This window comes from Vidua chalybeata, chromosome 16, assembly GCF_026979565.1.
Source record: "Vidua chalybeata isolate OUT-0048 chromosome 16, bVidCha1 merged haplotype, whole genome shotgun sequence".
Classification (NCBI taxonomy): domain Eukaryota; kingdom Metazoa; phylum Chordata; class Aves; order Passeriformes; family Viduidae; genus Vidua; species Vidua chalybeata.
The window spans coordinates 14253654-14271257 of NC_071545.1; the positions used below are offsets into that span (position 1 = coordinate 14253654).

The 17604-nt window shown below is 53.5% G+C and overlaps 1 protein-coding gene across 1 annotated transcript; it reads left to right on the top strand.

Moving 5' to 3' along the window:
- The first annotated feature begins 198 nt into the window (after nt 1-198).
- ALKBH5 (alkB homolog 5, RNA demethylase) lies at nt 199-17361 on the top strand. Its single transcript, XM_053957720.1, has 5 exons — nt 199-490; nt 671-1490; nt 7401-7481; nt 11646-11801; nt 13417-17361. Exons 2-5 carry the CDS (start codon nt 769-771, stop codon nt 13598-13600), a joined length of 1143 nt encoding a protein of 380 aa, XP_053813695.1. The 5' UTR covers nt 199-490; nt 671-768; the 3' UTR covers nt 13601-17361.
- The last annotated feature ends 243 nt before the right edge of the window (nt 17362-17604 follow it).

Genomic DNA, 17604 nt, shown 5'->3' on the forward strand with positions numbered 1-17604 from the left:
AGCCGCCGGCCCGCGGCGCTCGCGGCCGCCTCCCGGCCAATCAGCGCCGCGCGGGGCGGGGCGGGGCGGGGCTGCCGCTGCCGGTTAACGGCGCCGGTGGGCGCGCGCGCGCGCGCGGAGGGGGGGGCGGGGCCGGGTCGCGCGCCTCTGTCCGTACGCGCGCGAGAGGGGCGGGGCCGGGGGCGGTGGCGGCGCGTGCGCGGCGGGGCGGGGCGCGGGGCGGCCCCGCGGCGATCCGGGATGTCGGGCCGGCTCCTGGTGACGTAGCGGGAAGGGCCGCGCCAGACCCCCCGCCCGCCGCTGTCCCTCGGCACGGCACGGGACCCCCCCCCCCCCCCCCCACCTCCTCCGGTTGTCCCCCGCCATGGGCAGAGCCGCGGCGGTGGGAACGGGCAGGGCGTCCGGGTCCGCCGCTGGGAATGTGCCAGGCCCTGCCGCCGCGTGAGCACCGGCACCGGCAACGTTGTCCGCGCCCGCCCCGGGCCAAGCCGTGAGTGTGGCGTCCGCTGGGCCGCCCCTGCCCCGGGAGGGAGAGGGCGGGAGCTCTGCCCGCCGGGAGCGGGGTCCCATCTCCCGAGGAGCGGGGGGGGGGGGGGGCGGGAGAGGGTCTGGTGCGGTAGCGGGATCCCGTCCTCACCTCCCCGTCCCGCGGGGCTCTCTCTCCCGGCAGGGCGGCGGGTGCCATGAGCAGCAGCTGCGCGTCCCCCGCCGCCGCCCGCCGCCGCCTGCAGCGCCGGGATCGATAGAGGCGGGGGCTGCGGACGCGCCATGGCCGGCAGCGGCTACACGGACCTGCGGGAGAAGCTCAAGTCCATGATGCCCTACCGGGACGGCCACAAAGGCGGCGGCGGCGGCGGCCTCCCGCGGGAGCCCCCCGAGCCGCCGTACGACCGCAAGCGGCGGCACCAGGAGGACTCCGGCTCCGAGCCCAGCGACTACGAGGAGCAGAAGGAGGAGGAGGAAGCTCGGAAAGTGAAGAGCGGCATCCGCCAGCTTCGCCTCTTCAGCGCCGAGGAGTGCGCCAAGATCGAGGCGCGCATCGAGGACGTGGTGTCCCGGGCGGAGAAGGGGCTCTACAAGGAGCACACGGTGGATCGGGCGCCGCTGCGGAACAAGTATTTTTTCGGGGAAGGCTACACCTACGGGTCTCAGCTGCAGCGGCGAGGCCCCGGCCAGGAGCGCCTGTACCCGCGGGGGGAGGTGGACGCCATCCCCGAGTGGGTGCACGACCTGGTGATCAGGAAGCTGGTGGAGCACCGGGTGATCCCCGAGGGCTTTGTGAACAGTGCCGTCATCAACGACTACCAGCCGGGGGGCTGCATTGTCTCCCACGTGGACCCCATCCATATCTTCGAGAGGCCCATCGTCTCCGTGTCCTTCTTCAGCGACTCGGCGCTCTGCTTCGGGTGTAAATTCCAGTTCAAGCCCATCAGGGTCTCGGAGCCCGTTCTCTTCCTGCCCGTGAAGAGGGGGAGCGTCACGGTGCTCAGGTAACTCGCCCGCGTTGCCGAGGCTCCGCTAACGAGCCGGGGCCCGGTTGTGTAACGCGGATCACGAGGCGCACGGATGCGCGCCCCGACGGCGCCTCGGGCTCCGTCTCCCTCGCCTCTAGGTGCTCTGGTGGAAGAGGGGTGAAGCAGGGATTTTGGGGAGGGGAGGCGTCCTGCCGTCCTTGTGGGTGAGGATTTGGGTGGGTGCCCTCTCCACGGGGTTTGAGGCGAATGCTGGTGGGAGCGTGCTAGCAGAGCTGAGCTAGCCACTGAGTCCCCGTAAATGGTTAAAATAACTCGTTGAGACACAAAATGGATCCTTTGCCCAAGAGTGGTCAGAGCGGAGCAGCTGGTAGGGACGGGGCTCCTGGGTCTATTCTTAGCTCGGCCGGTGCTTCTCTGACCTGACCTTAATCGTGGAGAGAAGGTGTGAATGGCCTCGTCTTCCCAGTCTGTGAACTGGGAATGCTGAGCCCTCCCCTGCCCGGTGACGATGGGGAGACCAGAGTGCAGAGCCCCGCGTGATTGTCACTTGGAAGTGCAGCGGGGTCACGGGCACAGGAAGGGACTTTATGTGTGTTGAGGAAGAGCCGTGGAAGGTGGAATGACCTGCCCAAGGTCACGCAGTTGGCCGGCAGTAAAGCTGGGATTGGCACCGGGAAATGCCTGCTTCCTAATCCCGCTGCCTCCCGGTACGGGCTGGGAGGGGGAGCAGGCAGGTGAGGGGACAGGCAGGGCTGGAGCGTAGGGATTCTGCTGCTGTCCAGCTCCTGGGGAGGGCAGCTCCAAGCCTGGCACCGGGGCTGCCGGTCCCTTGTGTCCCTGAAGGTCAGAGTGCTCCCTGCCAGGAGCAGGGATCACCAGGACTCTGCCAGCAGTTTGGGGGGTAGTTTTTTTGGACTGGTGAAGGTCCAGGCCGGTTTTCCGGGCTCCCAGGCCGTAATACAATCCCTTGCTTTGGCTTGTAAATTGATCGCTGCAGGGTTCGGGAAGGAATTTTTCCCCCCACAAACACACGGCCTCCTTGACTGGTGCATCAATAATAAATGCTGAGATCTCACGTCGCTTTTATCTCGGAAAAGCTGCACAAACATTAACTAATCCTTGCCGTACCCCGGTGTTAGGTAACTTGTGTGGATTAGCCAGGGATGAGGGAGGCTGCAGAGGGAGTTGGGAATGGTTCTGAGGACATTTTCTGGTTCTCTCGTGGTTTGACAGGGCTCGGGGGGCAGAGGTCAGGGTGTTTTTATGAAATGGGACCCAAGGGGACCCATCCTGCTCTGTATCTTTTTACTGCAGAGCAAGCTCCATCCCCAGGGAGGGACTGCTGGCTGTGAGGCAGCTGCTCTGCTCCCTGACTTCTCTAAGATACCAGGAGAGAAACTTTCTACCCTAATTTTCCTGCTGCTGATGCGAGCCTCTCTACTGTCTTTCCTCGTCAGGCCTGGATAAATAGCTGTCCTTCCTTTTACAGCCAGAGGCCTTCTCTTTTAAGGACAGTGAGAGTTTTATCCTGCTTGGAAGCATTCTGGCAGAGCTGCTAATGCAGGGTCAGCCTCAAGTCTTGCAGTCAAAGCCTCTTGAAAAACTCCGGAGGAGGATCTGCAGTGGAGGATGCTGGGAGGAAGGAGAGATGCTTTCTCTTCTCCAGGACCAGAGAATGATGTTTTCTTATTCCAGACCCTTGCTCTTCCTTCAGAACTGCTGGGAAGAGGCTGCTGGCTCAGGGCTCATGGAATTGGAGAGAGGTGTCTCCCAGGGGTGTTTGGGTTGTTGGCCAGTGTCACTCAGGTGCTGTAATAAGTTTGTTCATGTGGCTGAAGCAATCCTACAAACCAGATGAAGACATCTGAGATATCTTTCCCCTCCAAATCCAAGGGCTGCTTTCTGACCCACCCACTGCAGCTTGATCAGGGTCAGATGTTCTGCCTTCCAGCAAGTAATAGACTTTAAAACAGGGATTATTTAAAATTTGGTCCAGCAGTTAGCAGGTACTTTACACTCACTTAGGAGAGATTCTGCCAAAGTGACTGTTCTGTGTTGATAGGATCCTGTCTGGAATCAATTCCTTGCCTCACAGCAGCTCTCCTGGTCTCCCATCTAGCCCCAGCAATCAGGAGGAGCAGGAGAGGTGCAGACCGTGCTCAGGGGTGTGTCACCAAACCCAGCCCTTGGTCGTGACTAAGTCAACTCCCCAAACTTGGCGTTTTCTCCTCTGGGTAAACAGCTGCTGGAGGCAGTTGCCCTGGAGATGGGGAACGGGCACAGATAGAGGTGGCATGCCTGTAATGTCTGGGATTCAAATCCTGCTGGGTCAGTGGCTGCTCCAGGCCTGCTGCCCTTCCAGGGAAGCCGTGTGTGTTTGGGGGCTGTGTGGAAGTCCTGAGGATCTAAAGGAAGGTGTTGAATCCCTCTCTTTGACCCCACAGCACTCTCACACTGGTCCCAGATTGCCCCTGTCCCGTTCCTGCTCCTAATTTCACAGCTGCTGACCCAGTAGGGATTTTGCAGAGTTTCCCTCCCTTGACTTTGTTTGCCTGCCCTGAAGCAGGATGTGGTGTTTGCCAACACTGAACCTCAGACTCCTTGGAAAGTGTTCAGACCTCAAATGACAGGTGAGGTGGAACAAGATTCACGTGGCTGGGCTGTGCCACTCTGCCAGGAGGCAAAGGCTGAGCCACCCCATGACCTGCTAATGAGCCCTTCCCTCTTCCAGCAAGGCCCTTTCTCCTCTCCTTTCACATCTGCAGGGAAGATTTGCTCTTGTAGCTTTTGTGATCTAGAAGATGACCTCCTCCAGTCCCCTCTCGTCCTGCAGCCCTGGGAATCAGGTGCTCCTGCAGGTTTGTCCCAGTGGCAGCCAGGCCAGGAGGAAGCATCAGCTCAGTGTGTCCTGTGACCCATCAGCTCCTTGGGAGGGGCTGCTGACCTCATCACGTTTGTGGGTTTTTCTTATTTTAACAACAATTTGGTGAGCATCAATCGATAGAAGCAGTGAGGGGGGGACAGAGGAATTTGCCTTTTCATCTGGGGAACGTGTGCTTTGAGAATGCTTGGGCTGGGAAAAAGGAAGGGAACAGGGGATGTGTGGAGCCACCCGGGATGGGGGGGTTCCAGGTGGATCCCTGCCCTGCAGCTGCTGTCATAGGAAGCCAATCTCAGCACTGAAACTGCCAGGTATGTTGTGTGAGCATTGGAAAGAGTGCAGCTGGAGGAAGGAAAGGCACAGGTAACATTTCCCAAGTTCCCAGAGCTTGTGCCATACGGGCTTCCCTCCCGCAGCTGGAGAGTGCTCCAGGTCGTCTCCTGGCTGTTTGTAACGGCAGGGGAGTGCTGTGATGTGTGTCCCTCCTGTTGTCTCGAGGCGTGCCTGATGGAAGCATAATCAGGGCAGGTTGGAGTCGCTGGAGGATGAACCTCCTTCCTTCCCAGCTGGAGGAATCTCTCTGCAGCTGTCTGCTCCAAAATAGCCTGATCCCTCAGAACAGGCTGTTGGTGCAGAGGAAGTTCCACGTGTGCCAGTGGTGATGAGGCAGAGATTTGTTCAAGCTTTTCTTGTTAGAGTCTGTAGAACTTCAAGGCTGCCTTTCTGGTGATGTTTGCACAAAAATATCCACTTTTATCTCTGTGTGAATCAATTCTGGCTCAGCAGCGGCTCTTCTGGATGGAAAAAGACTCAGGGAAGAGTTGGGGGTGTAAGGTTTGACAGGTTAGTTTGGAATTGGGGTCTGGTTTTGGGGTAGTGTGTGGAAAACATCAGCACTTCCCCATATTCTTCTAGAAAAAGCTCTGGGATGGACATGTCACACTCGAGTGTTCTCGTGGGCAGGAATTTATGATTTTCATTTCCAGGTTGTTTTGAGTTTCTTCTCTGGGGAAGAAATCTGTGCATAGACCCTTGATATCATTATGGGTGTTTTCCTTCAGGGTCTGCCCCTTCACCCATCCTCAGGGCATGCAAGGCTGAGCAGTGGGTGAGAAGTTCATGCTGGCACGAGGCAGCACGAGTATGGCAACCAAATAATCCTTTTCTTTCATATCTCTGCCCATGCAGAGGCACTCCATCACTATATATGATATATTGCAGAGTTTCCCACACCAGTTTGGCACTGAGGCCAGACTGGTGTGTCCCCCTTATGGTCTCAGACCAGGGTGGTGGGGCAGTTGTTTGATGTTGCCCATGTGGATCTGGGACCACAAACTTCCTGGTGCCACTCTGGAAGTGATCTGGGGAAGGAGTGAAAAGAAGTGTCCAGGCTGATACCTCGTGATGGAGAGAGCAGGTCAGGAAGCAGGTCTGGAAGCAGACCCTTCCCTGGTGTTCAGGGTGCTGCTGAGGATGCTGAGCTGAATGTTAACGTGGGTGATATTCATGAATTCACTGGAGCTTGACACAGAGATTCCAGGAACATAATAGAGCATCATCACAAGCCCCTTGTCGTGTTGTGCAATGCCTGGAGCACGGTGGGGATGGACACCACCCCTGCTTCAACCGGGCTGGCCTTAGGCATTCAGCTCTCCTGGCAGAGCAGTAAATCTGTGTGTGAGGAGGTGTTTCTGGGTGAGTGGGTGGGTTATCTAACCAGATCAAGGAAACCCGGTCCTGTCCCCAGAGAGGACTTGTGTGTGTGAGCTCTGTTCTCTGCTCAGGGTGTCCTGAATAACCTGCCAGCCCCTGACCCTGGCGTGCCAGCAGTGGCACGGAAAAGCCTTGTGGGGACACTGGGCCTGGTGACTCCTGCTTCAGGCTGGGTGTGCAAGCTTGAGCAGCCTTCACCCAAGTGCCTCCCAAGGTGTTCCTGCCCTTGCTGGGTGTTTCAGGAAGCTCTGAAGATGCTCAGCTTCTCTTCTGCCCATACTCCAGAAGGCTCTCAGTGAGCTGACACTCTCCAAACGGCAGGTAGAGGGCAGGCCCCACCGCTGGGATGTGCTGGCTCAAACCCTTGGAGCAACTGGGATGTGTCCCAGCGTGGTTTGTGTGTCAGAGCAGGCGTGGTGGCCGCTCTCCACGGACCCACCGTGATCTCACCTGCTCTGCTGGCCACTGGAGCCCAGCTGGAAACAGAAGCAGCCATCAGGAAATGCTCCAGTGTGTTGTGGGAAGCTGGGGCTGTCCTTGGCCGTGGCTCCTCTCCAGCCTGCTGAAAATGTGGAGTGTCTGGAGTCATGTCACACAGTGAAACACTCCTGCTGACAACAGCTACTGCTTGAGCCTGGGCTTTTCCTCAGCCCAGGGAACTGTTTCACCCTGTTACAGGAAGGTTTTAGAGGAGTGCAGCTTGGTTTACAGGTCTGAATTTGTAGGTTGCCCCATGAGTAGTGGGTTAAGGCTGGTGATGTTCTTGTGGTGGCTGAGGATGTGCTGTATGATGGGGAGGGTGATGAGGTGTCTGTGCTCAGGGAAAGGGGGTGAGAGGCTCAGCTCTTACCATGACTGCACCCCTCTGTGACCAAAAAACCTCCTTGATGTGTTACAAGTTTGGGTCTGGGTGTGCTGCACATCTGAGCTGTGAAAGATGGCTTTTCTCATAGGCAAGTTTGAGATGATGCTTTGGAGGAACATGCTCATTTTTTTCCCCTGTTGCTTTCTAATTTCTTCATAAACTAATCCTCTGAATCTACAGTTCTACATGTTTTATTCAGAGTGCTGGAGCAGGTGGCAGTTTCCTCTGGGGTATGCTGAAAAACTGAGTCATGAAACCCCCCCAAACCCCCTGACTGTCCTCATTCTTGCTCGATGTTCATTCCTGCCTGCAAGTCTAGCTCCTGTGTGCTGGGGGGTGGTGTTGGGAGGAGGAATTCCTGGTGGAAGTTAGGAAGTACTGGCCAAACTGAGTTGTTGAGGCTGGAAACCACTTTCTGCTTCTGCCTGGCATCTCCCTGACGGTGGCTTTTTGTTTCTGTTGTCAGTGGGTATGCGGCCGACGAAATCACACACTGCATTCGACCACAGGACATCAAGGAGAGGAGAGCTGTCATCATCCTCCGAAAGTAAGTGTTGAAGCCCTCCAGACAGCAAGATAAACGTGGATGTGGTGTCATGATGCTTAAACACTTAAGAACTGCCTTGCTTGTTAATTTGCTGCCTTGATCTTACACCTTGATTAGGTGTCACTCTGATGCTGGGCTCGTGTCTTGCCGTACCCGGCAGTGGAAGTGGTTGGAACCTGTTCCTGCAGGGTTAATCACTTCTTGGCTCTGTGCAGCAGCACTTTGCTGTAATGTCTGGGGTTGCAAGCCCTTCTGATGCCCAAACTGGCTTTCTTCCCCTTGGCTGTCCAGCTCCAAACACCTAGGGTATCAAACTCTCCTGTTTGGGCTGTGTGGTCAGGTGTCTGGTCCTGTGATACCCACGTGTGTGAGTTACCTGGATGGTCTTTTGAAGCTGATGCTTGTGATGAAGAATGTCCTATGAAGCAGAGAAAGTTTTCGTGGTATCATGGTTTTTGTTTCCTGGGGAGAGAGGAAGACACTGGCTTTGGAGGGAGAAATAGTTCAATGCTCATTACAGAGCTTGTCCTTCGAGTCTGTGCTGGGAAGCCAAGCTCCATAAGCTGTTTTAGAAAGGGGTTTCCTGTTCTAGAAAAGCACTCTTGATGGCATTTCATCAATCAGTGCTTGTTTCTAAAGCTCTTAAGAAAATGAGAGACAAAGTAAACTAAGCCCACCCTACTAAGTCCCTCGATAAAACCTTTTCTGCCTAGAAATGTCCTCTCTTACCAGTTCCTTCTACTAGGAGACCAAAAAATGTGACTGCCACACATTGACCCCTGCTGACTCTGCCTTGGAAGGTGTTAGCAGTAATTCTACTGTCAAGAAGGATCTTTGTAAATGAAAATATACACTTTGAGTCCTGTAAACCCAGCCAGAAACGTGGGCATTGGTGGCAGGGCTGTGGTTGTGGCCCAGGCTGGCATAAGGCTCACAGGCAAGCGGTCTGGATCCAGACTGGATGAGCTTTTGGATGGCTTAGTTGATTTCAAAACAAGTCTGGCAACATTATGAGGATATGGCACAAAGCCAGTGGAGTGGAGTTGGACATCTGGTTAGAGAAACCCATGGAATGAAGGCAGGAAAAACAGCAGCCCTGAGGCGTTAGCCAAGCAAAATCAGCCCAGACCCAGGGAGGCAGGATGAGATGTGGCAGGAGATAGAGTGGGATGAAAGGCAGGCTGTAGCCAAACCACCCCACAGCTGGGTATGGCCACGTGAGGTTTGGGGCGAGAGGTTGTGATAAGAACTTAGAGCTGTTGTGTTCATGGTGTTGGAGCAGCCAGGGAAAAGCAGCACAAGTGCTGACAAGGAGGCATCTCCGAGTCTTGTAGCTGCTTTGGCTGGACTTTGGGAAAGAGAAGCTGTCTGTCCTAGGTTGTGGAGCAGTTTTCTGGAAAAGACAGACTCAAATAAATAAGTTAAAGCTGCCCAAACTGGTGCAGATGTCCAATGTACCTGTTTAAACTGGCTCTGCCTCTTGCTTTCTCCAGCCTTGGTAAGCTGAGGGTGTTAGATTGTTCCAGTCAAGCCTGGCTGCCCTCCAAGTGCATCTGGGCAAGAAGGGACCTTAAACCTCACCTTGTTCCATGGACATGGACAACTTCCACTAGACCAAGTTGCTCAGAGCCCTGTCCAACCTGTGCTTCTCTGGGCAATCTGTGCCGGTGCTTCACTGCTCTATGAGTAAAGGATTTCTTTCTAATATCCAATCTAAATCTTCCCTCTTTTAGTTTAGCACTGGTCCCTCTTGTCTTATGACCATCTCCCAACATAAAAAGTTGTTCTCTGTGTTTTTTATAAGCCCTCTTTAAGTCCTGGGAGGAGCAGTGAGGTCTCCCTGGTTGTACCCAGCTGACCTGGTGCAGTCCTGCTGAAGGGACAGAGCCTGTAGCTCTGCTGGCTTTGTTTGCCCATCCACCCTGATTTTTGGGCCTGATTTACTTCATGTCAGAGCAGAAGTGTCTCTGCCCATCAGACTAACCCGACAGACAGACCAGATGAAACCACACCAGGATTTTTCTCTTGAGCAAAGCATAAACCCCCTGGTAATTATTTCTGCGTAGCTTTCGCAGCTGCGGTGAATCCGTGGCGATGTTTGCCAAAGGCTGGGCTGTGATTGCTGCCAAATAGAGCTTATTAATTGCTGCTTATCCCGGGCCAGGACGGCCACCTCCCCGTGTCCCCTGCGTGTCCCTGCGCGCGCAGCGGGGCCGCCGTGCCCTTTGCTTGCGCCGCGCTGTGGATCGCCATTCCCGATCCCCGGATCATGCGACTGTGCCTGGAGCAGGGTGTTGTGCAACCAGGAAAGCAGCTACTTCCCCTGGTGGCCTGCGAGCATGAGAGCAGCCAGTGGCCTCGTAAAAGTCCTCTTCCTCTTCTTCGTGGTGAGGATCAGCCCTGAGCTTTCCGGATCAGATCAGTTGGATCATCCCGGTTGGAGCTGGGATATTCGGCTCTGAATTCCCAGACGTTTGAGTCTGGCTCTGCTCTTGCCTCTGCTCCGAGCGTGTTTTTGCTGACAGCAGCAGGAGAGCAAAGCTGTGGGAGCTGGAGGAGCAGGGGGGTTCTGCAGGATTCTCCAGAGCAGTGTGGTTACCAAGCAGGTCATAAACACTTCAGTGCTCAGTGTTTCCTGTGTATTGGATCGCAGGGCTGCCGGGAGCCAGCAGGGTTTGGAAGTGCTTTGAGCCAGGGGAGGGGAGGAATGGTGCTCTCAATTTATGAGATGCTGGGAGAGGTAACGTGGGAGGTGGATAAAGTGATTTTAGAGGCTTTTGCTGCCATTCTGCTTTCACTCTCATAAGTACAGTTTGTCCATTTGAAGGTACACTATTCTCCATTTTAGTGTCACCTCTCCTTGTACCTGGCCAGAGGAAGCATGGCTGATGTCCCCTTGCTCTTGCAGTGTATTGGGTGTTGGTTTGTTTGAACTGCAGCCCTGCAGTTGCCGTTGTATTTGAGAGGTATTTAAACCATGTCCCTTGTCACGGGCAGGATCTGCAAGGCCTTCGGTGTTCAGGCTGGACTGGGTCCAGCCCTGGAGCTGAGAACAACTCAGGATGACAGTGTGGACTAGCACAGGCTCCAGCCTGGCAGCTCCCTGTGGAAGTGTTCCTCGTTTCTGGCATGCTGGGCAAACTCAGGCTGCCATGCCCAGCTTTGCCTGTGCCAGACTGGCATCACCCTGATTAGCTGAAGAGGCTCTCCCTGATGGCAGAGAGAAGCTTGGCAACTGGATGTGTTTCCTAATGGAAGTTTAGATTGGGATTCTCCTGTGGAAACCTCCCTCAGGAGCTAAAGTGCAGCACTGGAGAGCAAGTAGTGGTTCTCCCCCTTAATTTTTGCGTGGCTACAGTCCTGTGAGAGTTCTCCTTTGGGATGAGCTGTGCTTGCTCTGCAGCACAGCTGCTGGAAAGGATGTGGTGCAGCTTCTGTTTGCTACACCTTCTCCTGACTTGTACTTACAACTCTTTGCACCTCCTAGTCAAGCTGAGGAACACCTGACCCCGGGAGATCCGTGGGCAGGAGGGAGTTTCCAGGTGGAAGCAGTTATTACTGTTGCAGGTGATGATGCTTTTGCAGGGCATCTCCCACCCAGGTGGCTTAACTGGAGCTGTGAGTTATTGCCAAGTGATTTCATGGGATTTCACAGCTGCTCCAGCACCTCTGCTCCTTATCCCAGAGCTGGGGTTGCAGTGAGCTCAGCACCTTTTGCATTCACCTCATGACTGTGTGTCCCTAAGCCAAGGCAGGATAAAGGGCAATGGCTTCAAACTGACAGAGAGTATGTTTAAATTAGATATAAGGAAAAAATCCTTTCCTGTGAGGGTGCTGAGGCCCTGGCACAGGTTGCCCAGAGAAGTTGTAGCTGCCCCATCCTTGAAAGTGTCCAGGACCAGGGTGGACAGGGCTTGGAGCAGGCTGGTCTAGTGGAAGGTGTTCCTGCCTGGGGCAGGGGTTTGGAAATGAGATGATCTTCAAGGTCCCTTCCAAATTAATCCATTCTGTGATTCTGTGAAGCTTCTAGTACCACAAAGCTGCTGCTTGTTGTGGAATGGGGTATTCCTGCCCCTCTTCCTGAGCTGTGTGGTTGGGGTGGAGGGTTCTGCTGTGATTCTGTAGAAACTCCTTGCAAATTCTCTTCTCTTTCAATATTTGCAGAACAAGACTAGATGCACCTCGATTGGAAACAAAATCCCTGAGTAGCTCTGTGTTGCCACCAGGTTATAACTCTGACCGCCTGTCGGGAAGCAACCGGGACCAGATCCTGAAACCAAAGCGGTCCCATCGCAAAGCAGATCCTGATGCTGCCCACAGGTAGGATCATCTCTCCTAAGAGCCATGTTTGGGATGTTGTCTGTCTGCATAGCTGAGGATCAGTGCATAGCTGAGGTCCCTGGCCTCAGAACATATTTAAAACCATTCTGATTTGCACCTGCCAGGTGCTTTCTGCAATGCCCAGATCTGTTTTATCAGAATGAGCTCTTTATACGTTCCTCCCAGACTTGTGGAGGCTGAGCTCTGGCTGTAAGCAGCTTACATTGTTTATCCTGTGAGTGGCATAATGAAGAAGCAATAGATTTGGCTGGCTTTTGATAATGCAGTCGTTCAGAACAATAGTTTCCCTGCAGCTAATCATTTTTGACCTCTATTGCCAAGCAACCTGTGCAGCTGCGTTAAACTATATTATGAAAGCAGTCCTGGGAGGGAATGTGAGGGTTTGCTATCTGGGAAAGGTTAAGGACTTCTTGGGAAGCTTCTCAGGCCTGTTTTGATTCCAGAGCTGCGTGTGTGTATTTTTGTGTGAGAAACCAGACCGTGTGGATGTTTAAGGCTGACCTTCAGAGAAGCTCCTTGCTGAGGTTTCAGACAAGCCTGAGCTGTGCAGCAAGGCTTCCCTTAAACACCTTGGTGTGAGCACACTGATGGCTGTGAGTGATAGCCAGTCTGCCAGCTGTCCTGCATATTCCAGTTGAGGATCCAGATGGCATTTTCTGCACAATGGGTACAACCCAAAAGTTGACTTTGGTCGCAGGGCTTGGCTGCCATGCAGTCCCAGCCCTGTTTGAACCTGTCCTGGAGGGAGGAGGGTGGGGATGGTTTGTTTGTGAGCAGTGTTCATTCACCTGGATGCAGGCTGGAAGATGGATGAAGATCTGAAGCTGGGCTGCAGATGCAGCTTCCCTGGGAGCACGCAGAGGGCCGGTGTCCGATTAGAGGAGCGATCATGCGGGACAAATGTGCACATCCGTCAGAGCTGTTTTTCAGCCTGATGTGACCTTATCAGGCTGTGGGGGATGGCTTGCATAGGCTCCTGCAGCAGATGGGTGTGAAAAACATGTTTTTCTCTTTCTCTGGCCCCAGAGACTCCAGTATAACAGGTAATTCTCTCAGATATCATAGTGGGATCTTTCAGGAACCAGTCAGATAAAGTAAATGGTGTGCGCAGCCCACCAACCCAGTCCTGCCAGAAAGTGATCAGAGGCAGCTCTGCAGAAATAACAATTGCACTGTGTTAATATTTGAGAGGACAAAGGATTTTTGAGCTGTGGTGTGATCCTGCACCATAAGGAGCTCAGCTCTGTGCTCTCAATTCTGCTGCAGTAGAGACAGACCCCTCTGCCCAAGGGATTTTTCTTGGGGTCACAAGCTGCAAGTAAAAAAAAAAAAAAAAAGAGGTTGACTGGAAGTGTTACTGGTGGAGGTAAAGGCCAAAGCTTGCCTTGGGAAGGGAAGGAACTGGCCCATCATAGCAAAGTTCTCAGCTCCCCTAGGGAGGTGCAGCTTGGTGATCTCTTCCTGCTCTGCCAAGTACCCAGTGCTGGGAAAGCAGTGGGGAAACAGGCAGAGCTGTCACGGCAGGTTAGCTGCACATAGTGTCCGGGAGGAAGGCCTGGATCCCATCTCACTCCTGTTTTCTCCCTCTCCACAGGCCACGGATTCTAGAAATGGATAAGGAGGAGAACAGGCGTTCAGTCCTCTTACCAAAACATAGGAGACGGAGCAACTTCAGCTCTGAGAACTATTGGCGAAGGTCTTACGAGTACACAGAGGACTGTGACGAGGAGGAGGAGGATGGCAGCCCCGCCAGGAAAGTGAAAATGAGGCGACACTGATGGGATTGTCCTCCAGTCTGTGAAAACTTTCTCCTCCCTCTGGCTATCTTCCATCTAGCTTCAGTTTTGGTTTTTCCTTTCAGGCTGAAGAGTAAACAGGAAAGGTTTGGTTTTATGAATGGAGGAATGCTGAGACATACATGAGGATGGAACATGTCCAGTGCACATGGTGTCCTGAGTCATGGGTCAAGCGGGCATCTCTCCCTTAGGAAGCAGATAAAGTTATGCCAGGTTGTCTGTTGGGATTTCTTTTGAAAACACCAAAAAGTTTAACTGTTTCATTGCGCAAGATTCAAGAATTGTATTTTTGTTTTGGTTTTTGGTTGGTTCTTTTTTTTTTTTTTTTTTTTTTTTTTTTGCTTTAACACTTTTCCCTTTTCAAATGTTCTAAATATGATGTTTGACCCCAGGAGCTGAAATTCTGAATTCTGTGGTAGGCTCGTATTCCTTGTTTCACCAAAGGGCTCCTTGGTCTTTTTTACCTGGTGGCTGTTGGGTCTGTTTTAAGGGTGCCCTGCAGTAACTGGAAGTTTGAAGCTTTGCAGACCCCTCTTGCTGCGATCGATTTCAAAGGGTTTAGGACATTTTTGTTGCACTTTAGTGTTTTAAATGCCGTAGGTTTCCTTTCCAGACCCTTTTCCCAAGCCAGCATGGGCTCGCAGCCCTGTGTCCCCGCGCTGCCCTCTCCAAGAATGTACTAGAGCTCTGGTTTCTCAGTGCTGGTCTGACTGGGGCTGTGGTTGAGAAGGAAGGAAACGTGGCCCAGCATTGTCCCGAGATCCATATTGGAATCTCAGGGCTGCCAAGCGAGGGATCACACTGAGCACGTGCTGCTTCCCAGAGCTGGGGATAGCAAAGAGGAGTAGGAGACGCTGTGCTTGTGAGGGCCTGTGCCTTGGGACCCCCGAGAAGAGCCCTTCTCCACTGCCCCTTCCAGGTGGAGAGAGCCGAGTCGGTGCAGCATTCCCGGCACAGCGTCCCATCCTGAAGGACTGGCTGCACTCTGATGGAGCAGGAACAGGAGCTGCTGTGGCCTTGGGGGAGCTGAGCAGCTCTGTCCCCTCCGAGGCTGGCTCTGGGAGCAGGGACGCTGCAGGGCTCGAGTTTGGCCCCAGTTCAGTGCATCCAGCACTGAAGTTGCCTGCTTTCTCCTGGCTTATTCCTGCCTGTGTTCCTGGGGTAGTAGGGAGTGTTCTGGTTGCTACAGGAAATGCTGAGAAGAATCAGGCATTCGGCCCTGTGGAGTTATGATAGAGCATCTACCATCATCATCCTCTTCTCCCACCTGGTTTGTGTTAGCCCAGACCAAAGCCTTGGTGTTTGCAAAGTTTGGGGCCCAATGCCATATTTAGAGCTGTACTTTTAAGGAAAACTTCCTCCAGTTGATTCTTTGAACCCAAGTGTTGGCAGTTGTAAGGAGTAGTCTTTATTTTTAAATTTTTACTGCTTTGCCCTCCCTCCAATTGTAGTTTTTCTTAGTGTCGTGTCCCCCACACACTTCATGGTCTGCACGCTTGGCAATAAAAAGATGTAATATATTTTGAAAATTGTTTGCTGCTGGCTTGAGGGGCTCCTGGTCTAAAACAACCACCCAGGCATTGTTCCCTGCAGTGCTGATCGAGGACATTTGCTGACATCTGGGTCCCACTGTCCCTTTTCCTTCCCTGCTGATTTTTTTCCTCGTGTTGGGGTTCTGCTCAGGCTGCATCTTGTCACATGAGCTCAGAGGACGTTGCCATCACCTTCAGCACAGTGCTGGTTGTGGGGGTGTTGGTGAGGTCCCCAGTGCCTGTCTGATTATCCAGTGGTTTTCCTGGTGGGAGCCCCCCCTGGCTCCGTGCTGAGGCACAGCCTGCAGAGGAACGTGTCTTGTCAGTCCAGAGATGCAAAAGTTTGTGCTTCTGCTGTTTGTGAAACCTTGAAAATGCCATTTTCAGACCACACGTAGCGTTTGAAGCGGTGTTCCTCACCCTCCCAGCTTTCTGCCGTGAATCCAGGCCAGCTCTTGGCTACAAACCCCCTGTTTTGGGCAGCTTGGCATTCCCCTGACAGCAAAACCGCACGCAGGGAGCAGAGATCCCTCCTCCTCCTGATGGCTTTGTCGTTCTGGATCCATCCTGGCCATGGATCCAGTCACGGTGCCAGGCTCTGCTAAGGGTGCAGATGGTGACAGAGCTCACTGCCAGAGGTCCCAGCTCTCCCCTCCTACCTCCCAGTTTTATCCCTACCTCTCCAGTATGGATGCTCTACCCTGGTGTCAACTCAAAATGAAGCTGGAGCAGCCGGCAATCCACAGCTGCTTCCCAGAGCAGGACTTCCATGGGATGAGGCGCTGGCTCTCTCTCTGGACATGCTGATGTCTTTCTTACACCTCCAGCCTGGTCCCAGCCACCACCTCATCCCACTCCTTGTGCAGGCTGCACGTGTGCAAGATGCCTTTCCCAGCTTGTTTTCCCTGCTCCCATCCGTGCAGTGGGTCAGAGCTGGCAGCCGTGGCTGGGGGGACAGGAGGAGCTCCTCTCCAGCCACGATCTGCTCTTGGTTTTTAACCTGACTGGTTGGGGCTTGGCACCTTGGAGAGAGAGGGAGGAGGATCCCTCAGGAGAGGAGTCCCCAGCGTGCAGGCAGGGCCATCTTCCCACTTGTACAGACATTTTCTATAGACACGGATGTATATGTGTAGATAACATGGTTTTTTAACTCTTTTGCACTGAACAACATCGGAGTGAAACCTGGATTCGAAACCAGAAGACATTTTTCACACGGATCCAGAGGTCTGGATCCTTCCTGTAACCTGTCTGGTTGAAACTGTGGCTCGGAATTCCTGGTTTTCACTGTTGGGCTGCACACAGGCATCAGGTCAGGCTGCAGGAGCAGGGAGTGGGGTGAGCTCGAGTTTGGAGGCAAAACTCCTCCCCTGGGCCAGGCTCATGCACAGCCCTGACCCCCTTGGTTTGTCCTGTGTGAGATTTGGTTGTGTGTGGTCCAACCTCTCCATCCACCCCACAGCGTGTCTGTGCTCAGCCCCAAACTGGGAGCCACATCCAGTGTGACAATCCATGTGCCCAGACCAGGAGAACTGTCTTTCCTAAGGAAGGGGCAGGAAGGTGGGGTTCATCCCCGCTTTTCCACAAAGAACAGGAGGATTTGGGGTTTGTTACTCTTGCCGTATCTCGAGAAGGGTCAGTGGTGGAATTAGCCAAGCCCACGGGTCAAAACGGCTGCCAGGCTTTGAGGAGGACTCGGTGGGGGGACAGGGTCTAGACCCCCACCAGCAGCAAAGAGTCTTTTACCTGCCAAAAGTGTTCCCTTTCCCTGTTGGGAGGAGAAACATTCGGGTGAGAAATGTCTCTGCTCCTTCCCCTGCCCACACTTAGAAGTTCTGGCTGACTTTAATTTTTTTGTTTTTTAAAAGATTCTAATTTTTTTTTTGTTACCAATAAAAATAAAAAAAAATTAAAAAAAAAATAAAAAAGAAAGTGGCAATATTTTTTTCTGTAAGCTTTTCCTAGGAAAAAGCGTGGTTTGTAACAAAGTTGTACAGTTCTGAAGTTTGAGATACGAGAAGTACTGTGTGAAACGCTGTAAATGGAGCAGAGATTATTTTATGTACAGTCTGACGTGGGGGAATCTTTTAATTCCAGTTGATTCTTAGGAAGAATTTGGTTCTTCACTGTCAGGGTTTGGAATTTCATGGTTTCATTATTTTTTTTTTTTCTTGTATAGATTGCTGCATTAATTGAATAAAAGCAGAAAGCATCTCTCGGCCTGGCTGTGTGGTACTGGGGGGCCGGGACGTGCCTCGATTTCCCCCTGGCAGGAGTGAGGTGGTTTGGAGCAGGGAACTGGTTCTAAATAAAGGGAGTCACCGGCTCCCCGGGGACAGGGTGGCCAAATGCGGTGGCTGTGCTTCCTGTGCTGTCCTAGAAAGCAGGGACGGGGATCTCTGCCTTCCTCCCCTTCCTGCCAGCACTCTGTGCTTCGGCCTCATGCTGAGCCCCTCT